The sequence below is a fragment of the Pezoporus occidentalis genome, unplaced genomic scaffold (assembly GCF_034315485.1).
Source record: "Pezoporus occidentalis ecotype Australia unplaced genomic scaffold, CSIRO_AGI_Poc_V1 ctg14, whole genome shotgun sequence".
Classification (NCBI taxonomy): domain Eukaryota; kingdom Metazoa; phylum Chordata; class Aves; order Psittaciformes; family Psittacidae; genus Pezoporus; species Pezoporus occidentalis.
Window position 1 is genome coordinate 1,487,753 of NW_026913209.1, and position 23,556 is coordinate 1,511,308.

The following is a 23,556-nucleotide window of genomic DNA, read 5'->3' on the forward strand; positions in this document are numbered from 1 at the left end:
AAATGCTGTTTTTCAACCGAAAGAGAGCATAAAATCTCAAAAGTAAACTAGTACAGTACGAGTCCTTGCTTATTAGATCCTGACCAAGAAAAAAAATGTGTTGGCTTGGTCAAGACCAAACTCTCCACCACACCAACATCTTACATACGGTCACCACTGCCGCTTTGTTCTCACACACAGTATGTTTGAAAGGTTTGAATTCAGGCCTGGATTACTTTTCTCATTATATCATTTCTCTCTAACCAAGTTAGGATAACAAGGTGAGAGCCCCTGTCCACAATGCACATGGCCTGAAGGGGAAATATACACAAGGAAGAAAAGAGAGGCAACAAAGGCTGAACTCCCTGCAAGTACCATTGTGGTGTCTGCTACCGAATATTTATCCATCTTTATGTTTTGTTCTATTGTGATGTTTTACAACAATTTTATTTCACTGAACCTTCAGTTGTATCTACAACCACTTTCAAAGGAGAAACTACCCTAGTGCATGACAAACCACATGTGGCTTGAACTCCATAGCAGACAACAGTGTGTTTAACAGTAAGAGGATAAGCCCTTTTATTTTTAACATGATTCCAGTTTTCATGATTATTTTTGCTCATTATGAATAATGGACCTTCTTCTCATTCATTCATGCTCCCAAAGTAAAGCTCACCTACAGCTGATGTTTAGGCATCCAACTATTATGATGAGAAATGTCTTTACCTAAATAGGTTTCAAACTGTTATATATCAGTTCTCAATGAATAAATCTAAATAAATAATACAATGTGAATACTCCCAAATTAAGTAAAACTTCAGAAAAAACTGTGTTGAACTAAGATCACTGAGAAATTAAAAGGAAAAAAAAAAAGCAATACTCTCACGGCAAGCGTTACATCTTAAAAAAAAAAAAAAATCTAAGCCAAAAACCAGTGTTTCTTTTAGTCAGAACATTTGAGTTCTAAAAAATTTTAAACTAATTTTAGCAAATTGTTCTGGTTTCTTATTAACTCCTCCAGAAATGAAAAGAGATCAGTTGCTGTCAAAAATAACTACTGTCTCTCCATCACCTGAAGGAAAGAAATGAAGGAAAAAACATCTCCAATTACAGTGCTAGTGAAATCTTCTGCCCTTGAACTTTAATGCTATCTTACTGTATCTGTGTGCCATGGAACAGCTTCTATCCTCTAAGAAAACAACCAGTCTTAAACAGCAGGTTAATAGAAAAAGTCATTCTGTCCAGAAGCTGGCTAATTGAGGCAATACTGTTGTCATGGTTTAACCTTTTTCAAGCAAAACTTACCAACAGGAAGTGAAAACATGTAATTGTTTTCTCTGTCCTTTAGACAATACAGGCTGATAGTCCCAACTGTGCTCCAGGTCTTTTCAAAATACCTTGCTCCAACCTTATAATCATGGAGGAGTATCAGGTTAGCTAAGGACAAACATTTTAAGTCCTGTGGCAGTAAGCTGAAGTTAAGATATTAAATAACAAAATCATTACCTTATAAGCAAAAGACTTTTGGTTCAAGTAACTGAGCATGTTTAAACATTTGAATCAGAACACTTCACTTACCCTTTGTTCTTAACACAGGCGTTTTTCAAGTGAATGTAATTGGATGGAAATATGCCCTGAAAAATAAAACAATTTATGTAAAAAAACAAACAAAAAAACCCCTCTCCCCTTACATGAGTTGAGTACCATTTAGTACTATTTAATATGCAAATGCATGCTGAATAAAAAGTCCTCCAAATAATTACCAAAAAACTTGCAAAAGAGAGTGAGATATATAGTCAGCATAGATCTAATGGAAAATAAAATGCCATATTCAGTAGAGTTTAAATCCTTCAACACTTCAGAAAATTAGAAGATAAACAGGTGTAGAACACGTAGAAGACTGCTTAAGAGCTCACTTATGCTGGGTACTCTTATTAATTATTCCAACCCTGATAAGAAACGGATGAACGGGGGGGGGGGGTAATATCTTAACAAAAACATCCTAAAAATAATATCTTCAGATAATGATTTCAAAATGAAGCAAAAAATTACAAAGTTCAATAAAAATAAAGTTTTATTTGGTGGCTATTATGCTCTGCAGTGCACAGGAAAGCTATGGTAGATCCCTACCAAAGAACCTTTTCTAGTTACTTAAGCTCCCTCCACTCTTCTTTTGAACAAGCAGCAATCCTGCCACAGTTCTGCAGCTCTTACAACACACTAACCTGCATAAATCAGAACAATATACAAAATGAAGAAACTCAACTTCAAGCTTCTGGCTGAGGACGTAACATGCTACAGCTTGTTACATAATGCAGCAAGGGAATACGCATATAGGTTCTCTTTACAATAAGCACAGCTGTGTACAGCTTTCCTTTGTGACGATGGTGACCCATTTTCTTTTAACACAGACATTAGAGCCTTGACCAAAACGCATCTACTATGTAGAGGCAATTGCTCCCACTTGTCTGTAATGTAAAGTAGTTCTGGAGAGCATCTCCCAAGGACAGTAAGATGTACAGCCTTGCACTTGTAACAGTGTGCCAGAAAACAGGATGGCTGCATATGCACGCTTACTGCAGACCAGCTGCCACGGAATGTTTCTTTGAGTGTCAAAGCTGGCAGAATAACAAGGAAAGAATCTTGACAGAGCAATACCAATAACAAGTGGAGTTACAAGGTGCTCTTACTATTTTGCTTTCAAAGAGACTGCCTTCAAAAATCCCATTCAGAAAACTGTTTGCATTCACACTAGGAAAGCAGAAAATGCATATCTCATTTCTTCACACATCAAGTCATGTTTAGAAAACCTGTTCATAACTTCTATCAACACATTTGACAGACCACAAAGCAAGACTGACAGCAAGCATGTGTTAAGAATTGCAACAAAAGACATAGAAGAAGCAATAACAAAATCCTAACTGCTCATGTCTTATAAAGCAAATTGCAATATATATCAATGAAGTCAAAGTAGTAAACATCACATTAGACTCTGGCTAAATTTATTTATTCACATTGACTTTCTATATAAAGCAAAGGGAATTGATATGAGCAGACACTGCACGCCTAGACACAAATGGTCAATGACTTATGATAAGAGCGCCTAGAAACTTTTGAAATTAATGTATCTGTGCCCTATTCTGCAGCTGAAGAGGCTTGGAAATGAATAGGGGGAAAAAAATAGCGAAGCTTACAATGGAGGTTAAAGAAGGAACAGAATGGCTTTAATAAGACTAAAAACTCTAGTACTGTGTTGCTGAAAAAAAAAAGAGGAAATCTTAAAATGATTTCCCATGTGAAAACCACAATCTTTACAGTCACAAAGGCAAGTTGACTGGATAGATTAAGAAAACAGAAAGAAAAATAAGATACATAAAGCTTAGACATTAAACATGAACAAATGCTGAAATATGAATTTCCTAGTATTTCATGTCTGAATGCAGAAAAAAAAAAATCAGTGAAGTCTGGTTTAGAGTACTATCAGCTATACTACTGTGGAAATTAAAGACTACACATCAAAGAAAAATAAAATGAACCATGCATTTTATATGACAATACACAGCTTATATTCAATTGATAGTCTGCACGTAGCTCCTATGAATTAGCTGCATTCACTGACTGCTCTAAATTAATTCATAACATCAAGAAAAATAGGCAGAGTCTAGTCAACTTTTCCAGCAGCATTTACAATTTGTATTCTCAGTAGTCTTTTCCCTTCAACTTATCTTCCTCTGAGTTCGCAATCTAAAAATCGGAAATAAAAGGAAATTCAGCAGAGCCTCATTCTAACACATAGGAGCATTTCAGAAGTGTAATCCATGTCAAAATCTAATTAAAGCACTATCAATAATACTTAACACTAAGCTCTACTTTTCCTCTAGAGTAAATATAATAAACTGACATGGAGACTACAAACTTTAAAAAAGTAAATAAACGCTGTTGCCAAAGAATGTAAAACTGTAATTGACCTTTACCTTAACATTGGGGTTTTTTAAGGCAAATCCTCTGTACCATCCTGTGAAGAAAGAACATTTTGTTTTGTAAACTATGTAAGTCTTTTCCATATGTAAACCAGATTTCATCTTTCCCTTTTGGACAGATATGATAACTACACGGTGCTAACAGACTGAACTAATTTAAAAGGTTTTTCATAAAATGAAAAATATTTTGCTTAAACCAGCTCCCATTCAGAGGACAATTCACACAATTTCAGATATTACTCTTTAACTGTGTGTCCCTTAGGTAATGTATTAAGGAGGCAGATTATGAAAAATAAGCAACTTTATTTCTCTTACACTGGATAATGAACATCTGCTAAAATCATATTAGCATTCTACTCACATTAGTCCCTGCCCATGGCAGGCATGTTGGAACCAGATGATCTTAAAGGTCCCTTCCAACCCAAGCCATTCTATGAGTCTATTCTCTGCCTCACCACAGAGGCTGAAGAGAACGTTTATTCACTTCAAAAATGTGCTACTTGAAGAAAATGAATGGTAATGGAGTTCAAATCAACACTATATGAAACTTTGTTATCATTGAAATTCCAACCTGGTGAACTCACCATCACATTTCTCTAATATTTGAACAGTGTCTCCAATCTCCAGTGATAGGCCATGTGGGACTGTCCCTCGAAAACCAGCTATTACTGAAAAAGATAATAAGTTTCAATTAGTTACAACATTAAAATACAAATATTCCTCTTGCTAACAAAAACAGTATACTAACAGAGGAAGTTAAGTGCTTCCCTTTAAGAACAAACAGGCGTCCTAAAATTTCATAAGCTGCAGAAAGAACCAGAGGCTAAGCCACTTCTATGAGCAGAAAATTTAAAATACAGGACTTGGAAAAAACCTTCAAACACTTAGAGACCTACTATACATGAATGGAAAATTTGTACTGTGGAACTCTATTAGACAGGCCATAACTACCCTCCAGGACAGAAACTGTTTTATTCCAAATGCTCACATTAACACATACGAGACCTCAGAATTTTGCAAGCTGAAAGTGATAACGTTTTTGTTTCCATCTATACCACACACATGCCACAAAAGGAAAACCTTATTTCACATTTGCTTAATGGATGCTATAGACCCAACACTGCCCATAATTCCAAGTGAAGGCAAATTGCTAGGGAGTGGAGACCACTAAAGCATGCTGTTCATTAAAATATGTTATGTGCGCATGCTGTCTCCCCTGCAGCCTCCCTGAAGCCAGTGAAGGGGAGGTCATGAGCTCAGGCTGGGACAAGAGTAACAGAAATGGGCTTCCCTTGCTGGAGATAAAACATGCCTCAGAAGCAGAATGTCTGCCAGGGCACTGATGTTCCCAAATACTTACAGTAAAAATTTAACTCATATTGCTGGTGCTAAAAAGTTCACTCAGAATCAAACATAATATGCAAAAGACTCAAAATACTCATTCCTGCAAACACTAAAAATCCACTAACATGCTAAATAGCAATTCAGCTATTCAATCCTATGCTTACTGTATCTGAAATTCTGAATTAAAATATTGCCTAATTCAGGCCACGAGACAGCAATACTGATTTTGATTCTCTGTACTGTAATATTCTTTTGGAGCTTAATTTAGAAGTTGAAGACAAAAATGGCCTTCATAAAGTGTTTTAGAAACTGAGTTCAAATACCAACACGGCTGTTAATTAGTAGCCTAACAGCAGTCTTGCTGCTGTCAAATAATCACAGAATGGTTTGGGCTAGAAAGGACCTTAAGATCATCTAGTCCCAGCCCCCTGTCATGGGCAGTGATGCCTAACACTAGACCATGTCACCCAAGGCTTTGTGCAACCTGGACTTGAGCACCGCCAGGGATGTTACCACATCTTTGCACAACCTGTTCCAGTGCCTCCACCACCCTCATATCTAACCTGAACTTCCCCTGTTTTAAGTTTGAACCCATTACCCCTTGTCCTATCACTACAGTCCCTAATGAAGAGTCCCTCTCCAGCATCCCTATAGGCCCCCTTCAGATACTGGAAGGCTGCTATGAGGTCTCCACGTAGCCTTCTCTCCTCCAGGCTGAACAGCCCCAACTTTCTCAGCCTGTTTTCATATGGGAGGTGCTCCAGCCCCCTGGTCATCGTCATGGCCCTCCTCTGGACTTGTTCCAACAGCTCCATGTCCTTTTTACATTGAGGACACCAGAACTGCACACAATACTCTAAGTGAGGTCTCACAAGAGCAGAGTAGAGGGGCAGGATCACCTGCCTGGACCTGCTGGTCACACTCCTTTTGATGCAGCCCAGGATACGGTTGGCTTTCTGGGCTGTGGGAACACACTGAACCCGCCTCATGTTCATTTTCTCATCGACCAATAGCCCCCCAAGTCCTTCTCAGCAGGACTGCTCTGAATCTCTTCTCTGCCCAGCCTGCATCTGTGCCTGGTATTGCTCCAGCCATGATATCTACTCATCCAGACAGGAAAACCCAAATCTCACAGCAATGTAAAAACACACCAACTAGGAAGTGTAAGAACAAATCTTCACATGTAAAAGCCGAAAGGAAACCCCATGGGTACAGATACGTTTACAAAGTAACTGTTCTTCCATCAAAGCACCTGCAAGATTTTGAGTCACAACAATCCATTTTGATGGCTTTTGCCTGCTGTCAGCTCAAACATAATATAACCTGTCACCCACTGCCTGTGTTTGTCACATTATTCATCAAAGGCAGGAGGAAAGATTAGCTGTCAGCACCCACAAAAACTGAAAATTCATTTGTGAATCTTTGCCAGAAAGTTCCAGATTCTAGGAGTAAACAAACAGAATACGGTTTATACTACAGGAGGGCATGCATAAAAATATATGAAAAGCATTTTTGCCAAATCTTTATTCTGAATCTGAAGGCCTCAAAACTCACTGAATTCAATCATCACTGTGCCTTACCCATGGCCTGTATTTATGCTTTTGAATAAAGCCTGTGAGATTATGTATCTGGTTAGTCCTCAACAGTATGCTATGTGTGACCAGTATTTGTAGTACTGAGCTTCTCCCACCTCCCTGCCTCATGTGTATTGAATAAACCTATATTCATTTTGGTGTTACTCCAAATCAACAAGGTACTTACACAGAATTAGAATACCCTGAGATAAGCATTATGAAATAAGAGCTATGAAATAAGAACAGCTACTTTCATTCCCCCACTATGATCAAGTATACCATTTTTAAAGAGGGTTAGCTTCAAGACAGTATTTATACATCAAAAAAATTAGTCTGAAAGTTGAAAAATGAAAATTTTTCAATTAATTCTTATACAAGGACCCAAAAACTATATCTAAATTCCTCTGTAGCACTGGAATGATGAAGAGCCATTCTGGCCACCTTTCTTGCTTGCAAGATTCACAACTGAACTACGAAGCCCAGCAAAACAGCACCTACAGGCATTGAAATAAAATTAAGGAATTACCAGAAGCAGCATGCAAAACCAAACCAAACCCTTGTGTGTTACTACATTTGTAAGCATACACTTCTGAGATGTTTTATTTTTAAACTCCATGAGATAAAAATAATGACAGTAATTTTTTCTTTAAGAGCCAATGTAACCTGTCACATTGTTTTGATCTGACTTTGCTGTGACATTCGATTTTTATTACTTAGTTAACTAGATCTGTTAGAGATTTTTTTTTTCTTTTTATAGAAGTTTCAAAGAAAAACTTTTAGGACAAAAAAAGATTGAAACCTGACACAATGTAGAAAATAGCTGGAACTCATTTTAGCGTATGTATAGAAGAAAAAAAAATATACCTTGAAATATCTTCTAGAAGGGTAGCCTGCAGAGTACCAGGAAAAGAAAGAAAGAAATGAGGGCAATACCTGCATCACTGAGACAAGCACATTTACCAGAGTGACTCACAAAACTCAGGCTGGATTCCTGCAGAAGTCTTGCAGTGAGGTCAGGCTCAAAACAGGTAGCCCATAGTCTTTAGCAATGCCACTCTAAAGATTGTGGACTGCAGAGTAGCAGAGTTTAGAGCAAAGCACAAAAATCCACAGATAAACTTATCACACAAATGTTTACCTGGCTAACTTTCTACTAATCAAGTCATGTTACACAACTGGGACTGAGGCAGAAGGTGGCTACTCAAGCCTTCTTAGTTTATCTGTGCTGTATATACATAAGTAGACTAAAGGCAGAATAATGATGAAGTCACAGAAGAAGGCAGTTACCACTCCACCAGAGAAGATTCCAGGGCTCAGCAGCTTAGCTAGGATGCTGGGATCTTAAGCAAGCCATGATATCAATCTGATGTCCTAAACCTCTTGCCCTTGCTTCAAATGGCCACGTTGTTCTGTAGCACTTTGTAGATGTTCCTTAATTCTTTCTCCTAGTAGTAGTAAGTATACAATTAATCACTCTGCAGCAACCATGGCTTAAGGTGTTCTCAACCCAACTTCAGAGCAGTACACATTTATCATACTCATAGAACTGGACATTTTTTTATATACACAGCATTCACCAAGCCATGTGCATCAAATATGCACCATTTTCACTCTTACAGCAACAGTAGTTGATGCGGTTATCCCCTTATCTCATTTCCAATGCAACTTACTGTTGCAAGCAGAGACCTTAGAAAGGGCAGACGGACAGGAGAAAAGATACACTGAATGTGGCTCACCTGTCAATATCTGCAGTCTTTGCAGACCAATATGCATGTCCCCAGGAAGCCAAATATCAAAAGCACCTGCATCTAGATACAATTTTTTGTCATTGTAGTACCTGAAGGTCATATAAATGTCCTGTTTGTGCTTCAAGCGCAGGCACAGTGATTGATGCTCTCTTCAATCACCTCTCAGACGTGGGAGAAACGTGGAACTCCACAATAAAAGTTTGTAGGAGGATATTTTCTCAGGAGTGTTTTAAAAACTGAGATCAAATACAGCAGTTGGCTGGCATTATTAAATTTTCTTGCTGCCAAAGGCTGCTGAGAGGGTAAGAAAGCAAGACCACAATGCAGGACACAAAAATGTAATCCATATAGAAGGTGAAATCATACGGCAAGAACTACAGTGATTGCAATATTAAAACAGTTTTAGGTTTCATGCCAAGCTTAACATTTTTAGGGTAGGTGCTATGAACCACAAGTTATGAAACAACCTGTTTCTGTGAGAACTATGGAGGGAATCTGAAAGAGAAGAACCTTTATGAAGTAACCAGTTAAGTCACCTGTCTGTGATTAACTGCTAAAATTCATCAAATGCTCTAATATCTTCTTAATATTCATCTTCTACACTTCAATAGAACAGAGTCAGTTCAGTCAAGAATTTGGCACAGGACCACACAAGACATCCATTCTATGGGCTCCACAAAGGTTTTCACTACAAGCACATGCGTGAATAATTGGAAAGAGGTTTCCAATATTTACATTCATATCAGACCATTTACGCTCATATCAGATCTGGTGTATAAAAAGATCAATCCAAGCCCAAGGTCTCAATTAAAGCCTAAGTTTTTTTGCATGCAGGAACTCACCTTCTGCTCATCTAGAACACTGCTGTTCTTAAAAATAAAAGAAGATTCTTTTTCTACTTGCAACTAGTGCACTCAAATCTTACATATGAGTTAGCATTATAAAGATGCACTTGAGACCCACCAAGAACATGCTGGTTTCATGGCTGGCTTGACTCATTGTTTCCAAGATGAAAATGTCTCCCCACAAAGGGTGCAATATGGTACAGTGCTGAAGATGCCCCCCATCACAATTAAGCTCAACACTACAAAAGAAGACACACAGTACACTGCAGTTCCTGACTGAACAGCAGGATACACACAGACACACACACCAAACCCTCCCCCATATAAGTGAATCAATAGCAGTAAAAGCAACATCTACAGCAACTACCACTACCTCAAAAACGAGTATTTGTACCACAATAGCAGACTCAGGTTTCACCTAACAAAAACCAGTCCTTCAACTGAAGAAAAAGGTGAAGGAAGGATATGGGGTAGAAAAATTATTTTACTTTAATAACTACTTGGACATATTGTGCATGCTAAATGCTGGAGTGAAAAATAGAGTCCAGTTCAGTGCTCTAAGTCATAATGCTCCAACTATCAGGTATAGCCTATAAACCACACAGAAACGTGGCAAAAACACACTGGAAAATAACAGATTTGAAGGATCGGAACACTGTATCAGAGGGACTGGTTCTGACGGAAGCAAGATACTCTGATAGAAAAGGAATTGATTAGCTGATAACAGGGTGGGTGGCCCACTTCGATGTTTTGCTTTGGCTTATATTCTTAAAACTTTTTTGCCTGAAATAACCAGAGATCTGCACATACGAACTAATGAGGCAGATATTGTTGCTCCTTTCCTACTAACAGATGACCAGAAGCTATTATTGATTCCAGATATTATCTACTATGATTGAAATTACGTTCTCTTCGTGGAAAAAGCAATTTTCCAAGTTTTTATTCTGGCCTTAAACTGCTGCTCTTCCACCAGATTGAGATTCTTAGGCACAACCATTTCAAGGGTGTTATGGTCTAACCCCAACTGGCAACTAAGTACCACTCTCTCACTCCCACCTTCCCAGTGGGATGGGAAGCAGAATTAATAAAAAGGTATTCCAGCCAAAACTAGGACAAAGGGGTTCTTTTATCTATTGAACAGTTGAAAAATAATTACAAAATCTGTAATAAATTAAATCAGAGAACTTCTAACATTATATAGTTATTATACCAGTTAAAACAATCATTTACTGTTGCATTTTTCCTTTATGGACAGAAAATTGAGCTTGTTCTTACACATTTTTTTTTAGCTGATGACTGTATGCATCACCTTTGAGGAAGGCTCTGATCCAGTGGTCTTTATTCCAGAAATGTAAAAAGCTATCTTTTTATATGTACTTATGGATTGTAAATAAAACAGACATCGGGCACTGTAAGCAGCGGCAGAAAATGCAGCGTTAGAGACAGCACATCAGCAAGACAGGCATTAAAATGCAAAACAAAAAAATCAGCCCAAGAACTCTTCTCAGGATACTGTCTGTAAACTCAGGTCTGAAGCTACTGACCACTGGCAAGCAATGCAAGCATCCAGTGATACAGCTCTCAGTATTTTGTGGCATAGGAATCTCCTGAGCCAGACATGGTATTTCTGTGTTCAACAACCATTGATGGATTTTAATTCTTTGAATTTGTCTAACTAGACTTTACATGCATCATAATGTCAGTGTCCACAAACTCACAGTAAGTCTAAATATGCTGCATGGCAGAAAAGTCTTCCTTTTGTTTTATAGTGCCACTTAAAATTTATTTTCATGTCCCCGTGTTCTTGTAGGGAAGTTTGAATAAGTAGATTTTTATCACCCTCTCTGCACCTTAGCGTATCTTTTCCAGGAAGAAGCTTTTTCTTCTCAAATGAAGCTGAAGAACCTTTTTAGATTTTTAAATAGGCAGAATGTTTAAATACACAAAAACACAGAGGCATACAGCTTTGTTAATGTAGAATGGCCAAAGCTTACTGTAAAAGGCCATGACATGCACTGAGCTTTGCCTGCAGATGAATTGATCTGGATGGGGTGGCACAGTAGCACAGCTATTAGAAGCTCATGCTTCTAATACATGAGTTAATTCAGGCATCTGCTCAGTAATGCATTGTGCTGCCTACAGATACCCTAGGAGGCTTGCTGCAAACCAAAACCAAGCTAACAGTGACAGAAAAGCAGAGAGGACGGAGGGGAATCAATCTAATCTCCTTTCAATAAACACCATATATATACATATACATATATATATGACTGTTAGTTTCAATCACAGAAGTAATCCTTAAATCTCTTACAGATTACTGAAGATAAACACTCTAATTATATTGGAATGAAAGAATGTGAGTTCTCTTGTCTGTATATATACACCACAATTAAAAGGATAAAACACATGGTTGGACTTGATGATCTTAAAGGTCTTTTATAACCTACTTAGTTCTATGACTGTGCGATTCTGTGATAGCTCAGTCACGACCTGGATGACAGTCCAGGTCTCTTGAGCCACCTGTGGCTTTTGAACACCTTAAGTGCTGCTCATGTGCAACAGCCAATTGTTCTTAAGACACGAGCTGTTCCATGGAATTTTCCTAATAAGAACATCCATTGAATAGCTATGCATGAAAATACTTCAAGGTTTCTACCAATGTCCAAGATTTGAAAATACCATATAAGGTAGAATACTTATATGCAACTGTTCTTCATTTGCCTGAAAAAAACAAAACCATCTGGAATTCCTAGTGCTCACGGCAGCAGCTATCTATACAGATAAGGCAAACTCCAAACCTGAAATACACAAAGGACAGAGAGCTACAGCAGACAGTATTCCCTCCTGTGCTGGTCTCAACATTTGAATTACAATGCTGCCAAAACCCCTAGGATGATTCTAACACACCTAATCAGTTTAGTGTGACTGTCTGAATAAGTGTCAGGCTCTCCTCATCCTGCATCTCAGCTACAGGCAGGAACCTTACCACCTCTTTGATAACGACTGGTTTCCCCAGTACTTGCATTTTTGCTCTTTCCTTTGTATATCCTAGCTATTAGGCACTAAATCTTAGAAAAACAGCACTAAAAGTAACAAGTGAAGACACCTATTTGCTGCCAATCTAGAACACCAGGACTGGAGTAATTCAGCATGTACCACAAGGGTCTCTGCCCTTGCAAGTATGAGGTTTCATTCATTATTTTCCTTCTTCTATAAAGACAAAAAGCTAGTTAAAAAGCTAAAAAAAAGAATAGCTAGTTAAGCCTTTTGCATTTCTTGAACACGTGCTGCATCTTCTTGTGTCTACATCTTGTCCCCACAAGGGACATTTTTCTTGAGTTGCATTAGTTCTGGCACCAGGAATTTAACAGTAAAAAGAAAAGGAAACAGGTCCCTACAACTCTAGAAAATCTTGTACACCTTAAAGTCTGTGAATAGACAATACAGCTCCTCCCTAAGAATCTTCTCAGGGGTCTCCTTTAGACAGAAGAAATGCTAATGTTACAACCTGTCAGAGGCATCATAACAGAAGGTGAGGTGGATGCAGTACAATCAGGTATAGATTTCATGCATTCAATCTAACTGTAATAAAGGAACTAGTCTACACGCAGTTCAACCAGCTGGTCTCATTTCAATTCTCTAATGTAAAGCTACAGAAGCACTGTACAACACACTAAAACTGAACAGTAAGTGTGGATTATGTGTCATTTCCCTTCATTACTTGGAAACAGTAACAGCTTAAAAATCCAGCTAATAGAAAGGAGTAAGTAGAAGAAAGCAGATTATGCTAAAATGACATTATCTTTGAGAACAACCTTTTTCAATTAAAAATAACTGTGTTACTCACTGTGACTTTTATTAAGACTTAAGTATTTCCAAAGTTCCAGGCATTTTCAAACTTTGTTAAGTAATTGCCTTAATTTTTAATAGCATGATCAAGGAAAGGAGTTATTGCTATTTAACTTTAACTTGAAAAAAGCCTTCATGTTTTGTTCATAGCCTTTGAGGAACTAAAGCTTCTGATTAAAATCAAATAAACCATCAGGGGGGTTTGTAACTTCCTGTAAGCAAGGTGAGGTAAAGAAGGGAGGTTAACGTATTCCCAGCACAAGTGCATCATCGGAGGTCCATCAAAGCCAACAAAGCCCTGTGATCACAGGTACCAGATCTCATGACAACTCTTCAGTGCATTTTGGGCCTCATTGAAGCATGATGTGGTACTCACCAAAAGTTGAATTTAAGAGACACAAAGTTCTATATGATTTCAAATTCAGACCCATATGCTGGAAGATTTGCTGGCTACTTGTTGTTGTACTCCTACAAACCTTAGGAAGCAGAAATTGAATGGGAAAATTAAATGCCTCACATAATTATAGACACAGGAGAATCTCCCAGAAAACACTTAAGTTTTGCTCAGAATAATAGGAAGATGATTATTTTAAAGTAAGCCTTGGATACATAAGTACATTCTTACAATTTCATGATAACTTCATGTGAGAACACTGGGCTTGATACAAATTCTAATGACTACACGTTTCCTAATTCCCCTCTTTCCTCCCCACAAGCATTATAACACAACATGCTGCTCTGAACTTGGAGGGGCATAATTTCACACCCTTTAGCAAACTGCAAGTAACATCATGCAAATCTAAGCTCAGCAAAGCTGTAACCTTGTGAACTGCAAAGAAAACAAGATGCCTGTGCAAGCTGCACCATCACTCTTCACCAGCTATCAGAGCCACCCAAGGGGAACAGTCAGACAACAGTAAAGTAGCTGAGAAACTTCACGTGTTTGCTATCAAAGAGTTTAGCAAACTAACCAATTTCCCCTTAATATTTCACTGTTTACTCCCATTAAAGTAATAAATAGCATTCAAGGACCCCAAGAAAAACAGAGAATAAGTTTTCTTCACTAATACAAAAAAGACAAAGCACCCATGTTCCATGGCAATTTTTTTCTAACAGACAGGTCCATCAAATGACCTTACAAATGAAACACTGACCAATTTTCTTCTATTTCCTCTGGAAGAGCAGAGTTTAACACTGCACTTGACCTATCATTGATGGAAGACAATAACAAAACATCACTGGAAAAACAGTGGAACTCAAACACACAAAAATCAACAAATCTGTAATTTGCAATGCCACTACTTCTCAGCTTGTCTGACATCACTGAATTTCAGATGAGCATTATTAGCCTTTTGGTAATCTGTATTTTCTGACATTCAACCATTTCATTATAAATGTATTTTCATTTTATCACTAAGAGTTCCGTTTACTTGACTTTAACCTAACTGCAATGTTTTTTCTAGCATTTTATAACTCAAGAAATGCTTTTGTAAGCTATGAGCCTTAACCACATTGCTACTTACAATGTACACTTATGAAATGTGAATTTTTGCTGTGCATGAAAAATTACTGGAATATCATTTTTGTCAGCAGACAGTTCTTTAGTAATGAAACAAAAATCCTACCAACTTATGCAAAAAGCAAACTGTGCAATTTAGCTAATGTTAAAAATAAACTTCAATGATGAGCTTCTGTAGTCTGTCCTACAGGTCAGCCAACTGAGCATCAGAAATCCTTTGGCAAGGTGTGGAATTAAGTGCAACTAAGGAGGACAGTGATTACAAATCACTCATAAGTACCCTGGCACACGCACTTTTAACTTAAATAAGGCAGAGCTTTCTTGATCTGGTGTAATTGAGATGAATTTCAAGTACATTGGAATACATCTATCAGGACTAATAAAGCAAAATTGCATTCTCCTATGAAAATCCCCAGAGACTGCTGAATGCGAGTTTAAATATCCCACTCTGGCTTTAAGATGGTTTATTAGATTTAATGATTGGAAATAACCACTGAGCTTTTCAGCCTGATTTCAATAGGTGAGACAGCAGAATTCAGTGTATATAGCCCTGCAGAGTTTTACCGTTAATTCATAACATCTATAAGGTTAGAATCTTGGAATCAGCTAGGTTAGAAAAGACCTTTAAGATCATCAAGTCCAACCTTTACCACAGGATTCCCAAGTCCATCACTAAACCGTATCACTGAGGGCTTCACCTACACCATCCAGGGATGGCAACTCCACCACCTTCCTGTGCAGTCTGTTCCAGTGCCTGATCACCCTCTCGGTGAAGAAACTTTTCCTAATACTCAATCCAAACCTCTCCTGGTGCAGCTTGAGGCTTGTTACCTCTTGTTCTATCCCTTGTTACTTGGGAAAGAGCCTGATCCCCATCTCACTACAACCTCCTTTCAGGTAGCTGTAGAAGGCGATTAGGTCTCTTCTCAGCCTTCTCTTCTCCAGGCTAAACAACCCCAGGTCCCTCAGCTGTTCCTCATAAGACTTGTGCTCCAGACCCTTCACCAGCTTTGTTGCCCTGTTCTGGCCCCACTCCAGCACCTCAATGTCTTTCTTGTAGTGAGGGGCCCAGAACTGAACACAGGATTCAAGGTGTAGGCCTCGCCAGTGCCAGTACAGGGGGATGATCACTGCCCTTGCTCACACTATCTCTGACACAAGCCAGGATGCCATTGGCCTTCTTGGCTGCCTGAGCACAAGCTGGCTCATGTGCAGCTCCATCAATCAGCACCCCCAGGTCTGTTTCTGCCAAGCAGCTTTCCAGCCACTCTTCCCCAGGCCTGTAGCATTGCATGGGGTTGTTGTGGCCCAAGTGCAGGACACGGCACTTTTCCTTGTTGAACCTCATGCCATTGGCCACAGCCCATTGATCCAGCCTGTCCAGATCCCTCTGCAGAGCCTTCCTATCCTTTAGCAGATCAACACTCCCAGCCAACCTGGTGTCATCTGCAAATTTACTGAGGGTGCACTCAATCCCCTCATCCAGATCATCAATGAATAATAATAATATCAATGAAGATATTAAACAACACTGGCCCTAACACTGAGCCCTGAGGGACAGACCTTCAGTTATATTTAATGTAATCCCACATGTATCTTCAAATGGGTGACCAAACAGAAATGTAACAAGTGCATACGCTTTTTTCCTAATCAAAGCTCTGAAAAGTAAAGAAAACCTACATGGATGCATACTTTCATCAGTATTTTTGTGGTATTACAGCGCACTTTCAGAAGTGCAACTGTAGGATTCTCTTGAAAAATCAGAACCTTCACATTCTGCTCATGCTTGCTTAAGAACACTGCTTGTTACTCCAAAATCAAGGGTGAAGAGGGTTTCGGTTCAGCTGGCAGCTCTTTATGAAAGTGCACAAAAGTATGAGAAAAATGTATCTGAGAAGTATATGCAACCAATTAGGATAATGAAGATTGCTGACTGATTGTTCAGTTTGATATGATGGGAGGAAGGAAGTGTATGAGCAAACAGTCCTCTTCAAATGTTTATATTACAATTCATTGCTACATCTGAACAGTTATCATTTTATGTACAAGCACTTGATGTTTCTTTTGGTTTTTAACACCTTGGGAGAGTCTCTGAAAATAACTGCTATTGTAAAAGTTCTCTCCTTACCTCCTCTTCTACATCTAGCACAGAAAACTAGGAATACATTTGGGATACCCCAGGTCCAGGAAAATATAGAAACCAGAGATGTACTTCCAAGAAATTAGTGCTGGGAGACACAAGTTATTATCCTGCACCATGAATTACTTCCTGAGTGAAACTAGTCAAGGACTTGACAAGCAGCTGGCAGTCCCAGGCAAACCAGACACAGCCAGTAGTTTTCTCAGTATTAAGGAGTTTTCCCACCATTCTCCAGATGAAAGAACCTAAAGGATCCTGAAACTCTTAAAAACCTATTTTGTAAATAAGAGAAAAGAGCAGAGACAAGGAAAAAGACTTGTGTCAGCCCTGTCTCTGTCAGCAGGTTAGGAACAAAGCTGTAATAAGCTAACTCAAATCAGATTTGCAGTCTTATCCACTTGGCCACTGTCCATATCATTAAACTACATTATGTACTTGTTTTGTACTGAGCCAAGCCACAAACCTCACAGACTTTAAAGGAAAGAAGCTGTCGAACTTCACTTGAAGGGGCATGGATAAGGCAGGGAATGAAGGGAAATGAAAGTCAAGGCAAAACCTGCAGTAAAGAAGAGCAGACTCCTCTCAGGAGACTGCTGCCCTAGAAGGGACCACTCCCAGGGAGGGACAGCAAAACAAACAGCAATGCCTGGGCTAGACTTGGCCACAGTGCTGTGATTCATCAAGAAGATCATCACATCACACGCAGCTGACATAATTATTACACTAATTTAAAATCATTCATTTCTTACATACTGTTGGGTTTGTTCTTCCCACCCCTCTCCCCCTACACTTAATATCGTCCCCAGGATCGTGATAGAATAACAAAGCCCTCATGGGATTTATTCAGCATCTGCAGTAAGGAGAGGACAAAGTAATATTTTCCTCCTGTGCCTGAAAGGCCCTTCTGAAACAAGAATATGAAACTTGAGCAGAAGACCCCTTGCAAGAACAGACTCTATCAGTATGTAATGCTCATGCAAATTAACATTTATAAAGTAATAAACTATAGTGATGACACCTTTGATTGTTATGCATGTGGTTAAACAAATTATTTGGTCAGGTAGTGGAGCATGAATGGATTTTTTTTCATTGCACAGAGCTTAAAAATTTATTTTTTAACATCTGTCTTCAGAAATTTGTTCCAAATACATTGGACTTCCTGCTTTTTGTTGGCCCATCCTTTGAAAGTACATATTAATTCAGAAACTAATTGGCTGGAATAAATCACCCAGACCTTACCATTGTCAATTATAAAAACCAAAACAATAACTAAATCTGTGACTGCACCCTAAAGTATCCCGTCAGTGTCCTGCAGTGCCCTGCAGCACAACATTGAACTGTCCACTGAGAAATTAAAGGCAGATTGTTACAAATTACCCTGGAGATTGTCCATATGAGGTTTTCCACTCTGCTATGAACACTAACATCCCAGAAAGCAATTTATACCTTAAATAAAAAGTTGATAAAATCATTTATCACAATACACAGTTTTCTTCTTTCACAGACAGTCATGACTCTACACTGCTGGAGGAAGAAAGCAGTATTGCCCAACAGCAATGTCAGTGCTCAGGAGTGCATCAGACAAAATAGCAACTAAAGAAACCATAGTTACCACCAATCTAACCTCAGAAAAATATTCTTTCAGAGTCTGGCAGTTACATTACTCTGCTGAAGCAGGAGCAAGTTACACCATGCAGGTAAGTGAGCATTTGTATCTGCATCAAGAGGACCACCTCTACCCTATCCTACACCCTATCTCAAAGATCAGTGCTTCAGGTAACAGCTGTAGCTGTCACTATGACAATAAACAAGCAAAAAAACCCTCTATGGTTAAGGTATAAGTAAAACTTCACTTCATCAGAGTCAGCTTGTGGGCAAGTGGCACATGAAAACCAATGTGTGGTACGTTCAAAGCTCAAAAGCATGTATAAAACCAATTGCTGCAGTACTCAGAAGTTCTGCCACTACCAAATCCAAATCCATCATGCCATGACCAAATCCCCACTGGCACAAAATTCTCTTCCACGTTTTTGGAATAAATGGAACAAGGAGAACTAGAACAGTTTTTGGTTAGAGAAAGACAGGAAGGCTCATTGGGGCATGCATCATCATCCACTGCATTTCCAAAACTGTTTGGAAAAGACAGTTGACTGACAAGATATTAGAGCTGGGCAAATCACAACTGACATGGGAAAATGAACATGGAATTATTATCCCCTTCTTCTCAAAGCATAATAACATCAAGAAATGATTGATTTGGCAGCAGGTTCGAAATGAACCAAACTATTTTCACAAAGGCACAAATTAAGTTACAACATCACAGACATCTGTGAAGGTGAAAAAAATAGGACTTTTAAGAAGGGGTTACAGACATATGAGGATGGAAATAATGCACCCTTTGGTTTTGGAAGGGCGCATTATTTCCAAAACTATGGTTGAATCTAGACTTTCCTTCATTCTTACACACTTCCCCAGTTAATGGACTGGTAAGACAGATCTGTGGCTTGATCCAGCTTGGCAGCTGTTCAGTTCCTATACACCAAGCAGTTTCTGGTATGAAATTCAGCTTAAGTAGCTATATACAGGTGTTCAAAATTAGTCAATTAAGATGATCAGGAGACTGCAAGGATGTTTTTTAAATTGAGCAGAACAAGCCCTTAGGACCGATCAGTTGAGTAAGATGAACATCTAGTGGCACGTCTACTATTTTCTGGGTTTAAATGAAAGATTTTCAAAACCACTGAAAAAAAAAAAAATCAGCTGCTGACAGCCAAGCCAAATGCTGACTCTGAAGATGGCCAAGCACGAACATACTTTAAAAACAACAATAACTTTCCTTAGACATATATTGCTTTAAAAATAACTGTGTGATTTAGTACTTCCACATCATTCCCTTCCCCTCTCTCAAAAAAAAAAAACACATTTTCTTGAGACCTCTGAATTTAAGTAGTCTAGATCCCAACTCAACTATAGAATCACTGGGAGCACTGTACCTGAATAAACACTGTTTTGGGTTTGATTCAGCAGCAGCTTTTGATCCCTATCATAATCCTACTCACTAAATCTATTATAGGTGTGCAAATAATCAATAACACATCTAGCCTGCAATGGGCTTATTATTCCTCAGTGTGAACCGAAGGGACCAAATCAAAGAAAAATGGCATTTTAAGGAGTGGGAAAGTATTTGCAAACCAATATATGGTTAAACTTGGGGAGGAAAAGTAAGAGGCACACCAAGGTTTGCAACACTGCTTCTTTCTTAAGCAATTTCAATGTAGTAAATTCAACTCACTTATAAAAATCTGTAGTTTATTAACTCTAAAATTACCATCCCAATTAAAAGGACTGTTTTTTTCTACTTCACTAGGATTACCTGAAAGTTCAGCCAACATCACTGCTGGGCTTGCACTGAAATTCATTAGCTCCAGCCAGCAGCAAAGTTAATGGATATGATGATTACACTCATTGGTGATTTGGTTACTTGTTGTGACAGAAAGACATACCATTATGTGACCAACATAATCCTACCTAATCCTTGAAGGCTTGCTTGCATGCAAACCTCTGAAGTGTCACAGAAAGGAAATTACATATGAGCAAAATCAGTGAAATGTTATGACTTTTCATACTTGTTTTCTAACATGTACAGAAATTAGAACATTTCATGCTTTTGGTCCCCAAAAGATGTCAAATGAGCTGAATGAGAACATTTTTGCTCAAGTACATTTTGTGGAATTCACAGCTTTTATATTTCAGCTGGGTTAGACATGAGAAGAGACAAACTGTGAATTTTACTTGGAAATACCCCTACCATCACTTCACCTCTTCTGAAAACTGTTGGGGTACTGATTATGAAATAAGTTGTGTTTATTTTCATCTGCCCTATCATTTCAGTGTTTCAATTCCTTCCCCAACTTTTTTTCTTTTTAAGGACTGAAACAACAACCAACACTGGAACATAAGCAAGCAACAAGAAGTAAAAGGAGTGATCAAACAGCGATGCACAAATTAGAATTAAAAGGTAAACTGAAGAGATCTTTGTGTCTTTGTAAAAGAAGCACAATAGTTCCCAAGACACAGAAAGGGCCTGAAAGTGTAGAGATTGGTCTCCACTACAAATACTGAACTGATTTATGGAATTACTGTCATGTAGGGAAAGCACAGGCTGAATCAAGACTAAAGTATCATCTTAATGATTCAACCTTGCAATTTGCTTTGCCCAGGTAGGCTTTTGAACAATGAACATACTCCATCAGGACCAGGGATTTACATGAGATACTCAGGGTTCGCCTGGTTTCATCAACATTAGGCAAAACAATGGTGCTCTGGCTTTTATGTTTTATAGTAGGTTTTTCTCCCTTTAATACTCCTTAAAGTATATTTAATTTATTCCAAAATCATTGAAAAAGAAAAAAAAAAGAAAGCTTTCTGGCCTTAGAAGCACAAAAGCTAAAAAAAGTAGAAAAGAGCAAAAACTGGGGCAATTCAGATAGATGTATTTTATCTCGTATCTCCTGAATGTAGGGTAGTACTGAATGAGAAAGATGCTGTCCAGTTTTGACTCATCCCTTATTAAAAAGGCTCTTTCCATCTTTGGAAGCATGTATTTTGCAATTTAGAACTTCACACTTAATTCCATTTTTTAAAACTATAAAGTTATTACACATACACAAAATTATCACAGGAACTGATCATTTTTTTTCAAAACTATGGATTATTCATAAATTAAACCATGGGATCTATGTGCTGGCTTTAAGCTGACAGAGCGGAGATTCAGATTAGATATCAGGAAAAAATTCTTCACTGTGAGGGTGCTGAGGCACTGGCACAGGTTGCCCAAAGAAATTGTGGCTGCCCCATCCCTGGCAGTGTTCAAGGCCAAGCTGGACAGGGCTTTGAGGAACCTGGTCTAGTGGCGGGTTCCCTGCTCATTGCAGGAGAGTTATAACCAGATGATCTTTAAGGTCCCTTCCAACCCAAACCATTCCATGATTCTATGATTCTATGATTTTCAGTGAAGTAGACTGAAGTAGGGGTACAAATGCCACTACACTATAGCCATATATCACATATTACGCTCATATATTATATACTCAGCAATCTAATTAACTCATGTTTACTCACCACACAAAGGCATCTAATCTTAATTCTGGTACCCAAAAGAAGTCTTTCAGAGTCACTTTAGCATCTCTACAAGACATATGTTCTGTCATACAGCCACAAATACCTATGGTTCATATAGATGGGGTTTGGTTTTCTCATATTTCTAGTATAACTAAAGCAAAGACACCACCAGATTTTGCCATAGTTGTGATGACAAAAAGGACACTCTGGCATTGACTTAGAAAATTTTGATGCAGGACAAGTGTTTCCAGTTGGGTTTGCTCTGGGATTCCTAACATAAAGCTGGCTGCCAGAACAGCTGGTGTGAACCTGCAGCTGCAATATTTTGCCTGATGTAACTTAGAAACTTAAAATCATGAAAACAAGCCAGTATTCTCTTACATCATCAGAATATTACCAATAACAATCATCATCATCATAATAATGAAAACCCAACCAACAAACAAAAAACCCAACCACATAATCACAAATAAAATAAAAGAATGAGAAAAGTAAAATTAATCAAGGACTTAATTGAAGTCTTACAATAAGAAACTATGTATTATTCCCAGTAAAACAAAAAAGGTAAACACAAGTGCTAAAACTACTGTAGCCTACCACACAGAATTCACTAGAATTCTTAATTCTCATCATAAGACTCTAAAGTAGGTCACAGCAAGCTTAAAATTTGACAGAAAGCAAAGACGAAGGGGTAATAGTATGCAAATCACCTTCCTTGCAAAGTTGATACTTCTCTACAAAGGGATACACTGTCTTTGCAAGCAGAGGAATATTTATGTACACACCTTTAAAAATAAGTATTAATAACTAACCATGTGCTTTTAGAGCACTTCTAATTGATCTAAAATTCTTTCAGTATTTACTTTTAATTAAGTAGTGATTTACATCTGCTCAGTATTATCTTAAATGCTATGGTTTGAAGACAGTAAAGAGACCCTATACATTATATAGAAACCCTATTTAAAAATACACATATATTTATATTTTTTTTTAAATTATATTCTCAGAACTCAGGCTTAATGGAAAAATTAATCTTTTGCACAGAAGTATTTGAGAACAGATTTCAGAAGAAATTGCAATTAAATTATGTACTTGTGAAAGATAAAAAGAAAACACAACAGTTATTTCTTTGTGAGCAATATTTGTAGGTAAAATTTAGGTAATCACATTTATCTTAATGTTCAGCATATACTGAAGATTATGTTTATTAGTAAAAAGAAAGAAAAATTACCCAAGAATGACAAAAGCCCACAAAGTGTCTGGCTTCCTCACATTACAAACTGGAATCATGACTCTCAGTACCTAATATTCTTAACACTTCACATGTTAATTAAGTGAAATTTGTCTCTTGCCTATATTCAGTAAGTTAACTTGGGACACTTAGAATATTACAGCTTCAAAACAGTTTTGTCCAAGGGAAGGCCAACACTTGAAGTTCTTCATTATAAGTAAAACTC

At 38.0% G+C, this 23,556-nt stretch overlaps 1 protein-coding gene across 5 annotated transcripts in view; it reads right to left on the bottom strand.

The window, feature by feature from the left end:
• DOCK4 (dedicator of cytokinesis 4) overlaps positions 1–23,556 on the bottom strand; it is a 243,807-nt gene that overhangs the window by 149,430 nt on the left and 70,821 nt on the right. For all 5 annotated transcript variants that reach the window (XM_062609561.1, XM_062609562.1, XM_062609560.1 and 2 more), the window contains exons 2-4: positions 4,544–4,627; positions 3,954–3,994; positions 1,558–1,613 (exon numbers count right to left, since the gene is read on the bottom strand). In XM_062609561.1, the coding sequence (XP_062465545.1) occupies positions 1,558–1,613; positions 3,954–3,994; positions 4,544–4,627 (181 nt within the window). The remainder of the gene's footprint in view (positions 1–1,557; positions 1,614–3,953; positions 3,995–4,543; positions 4,628–23,556) is intronic.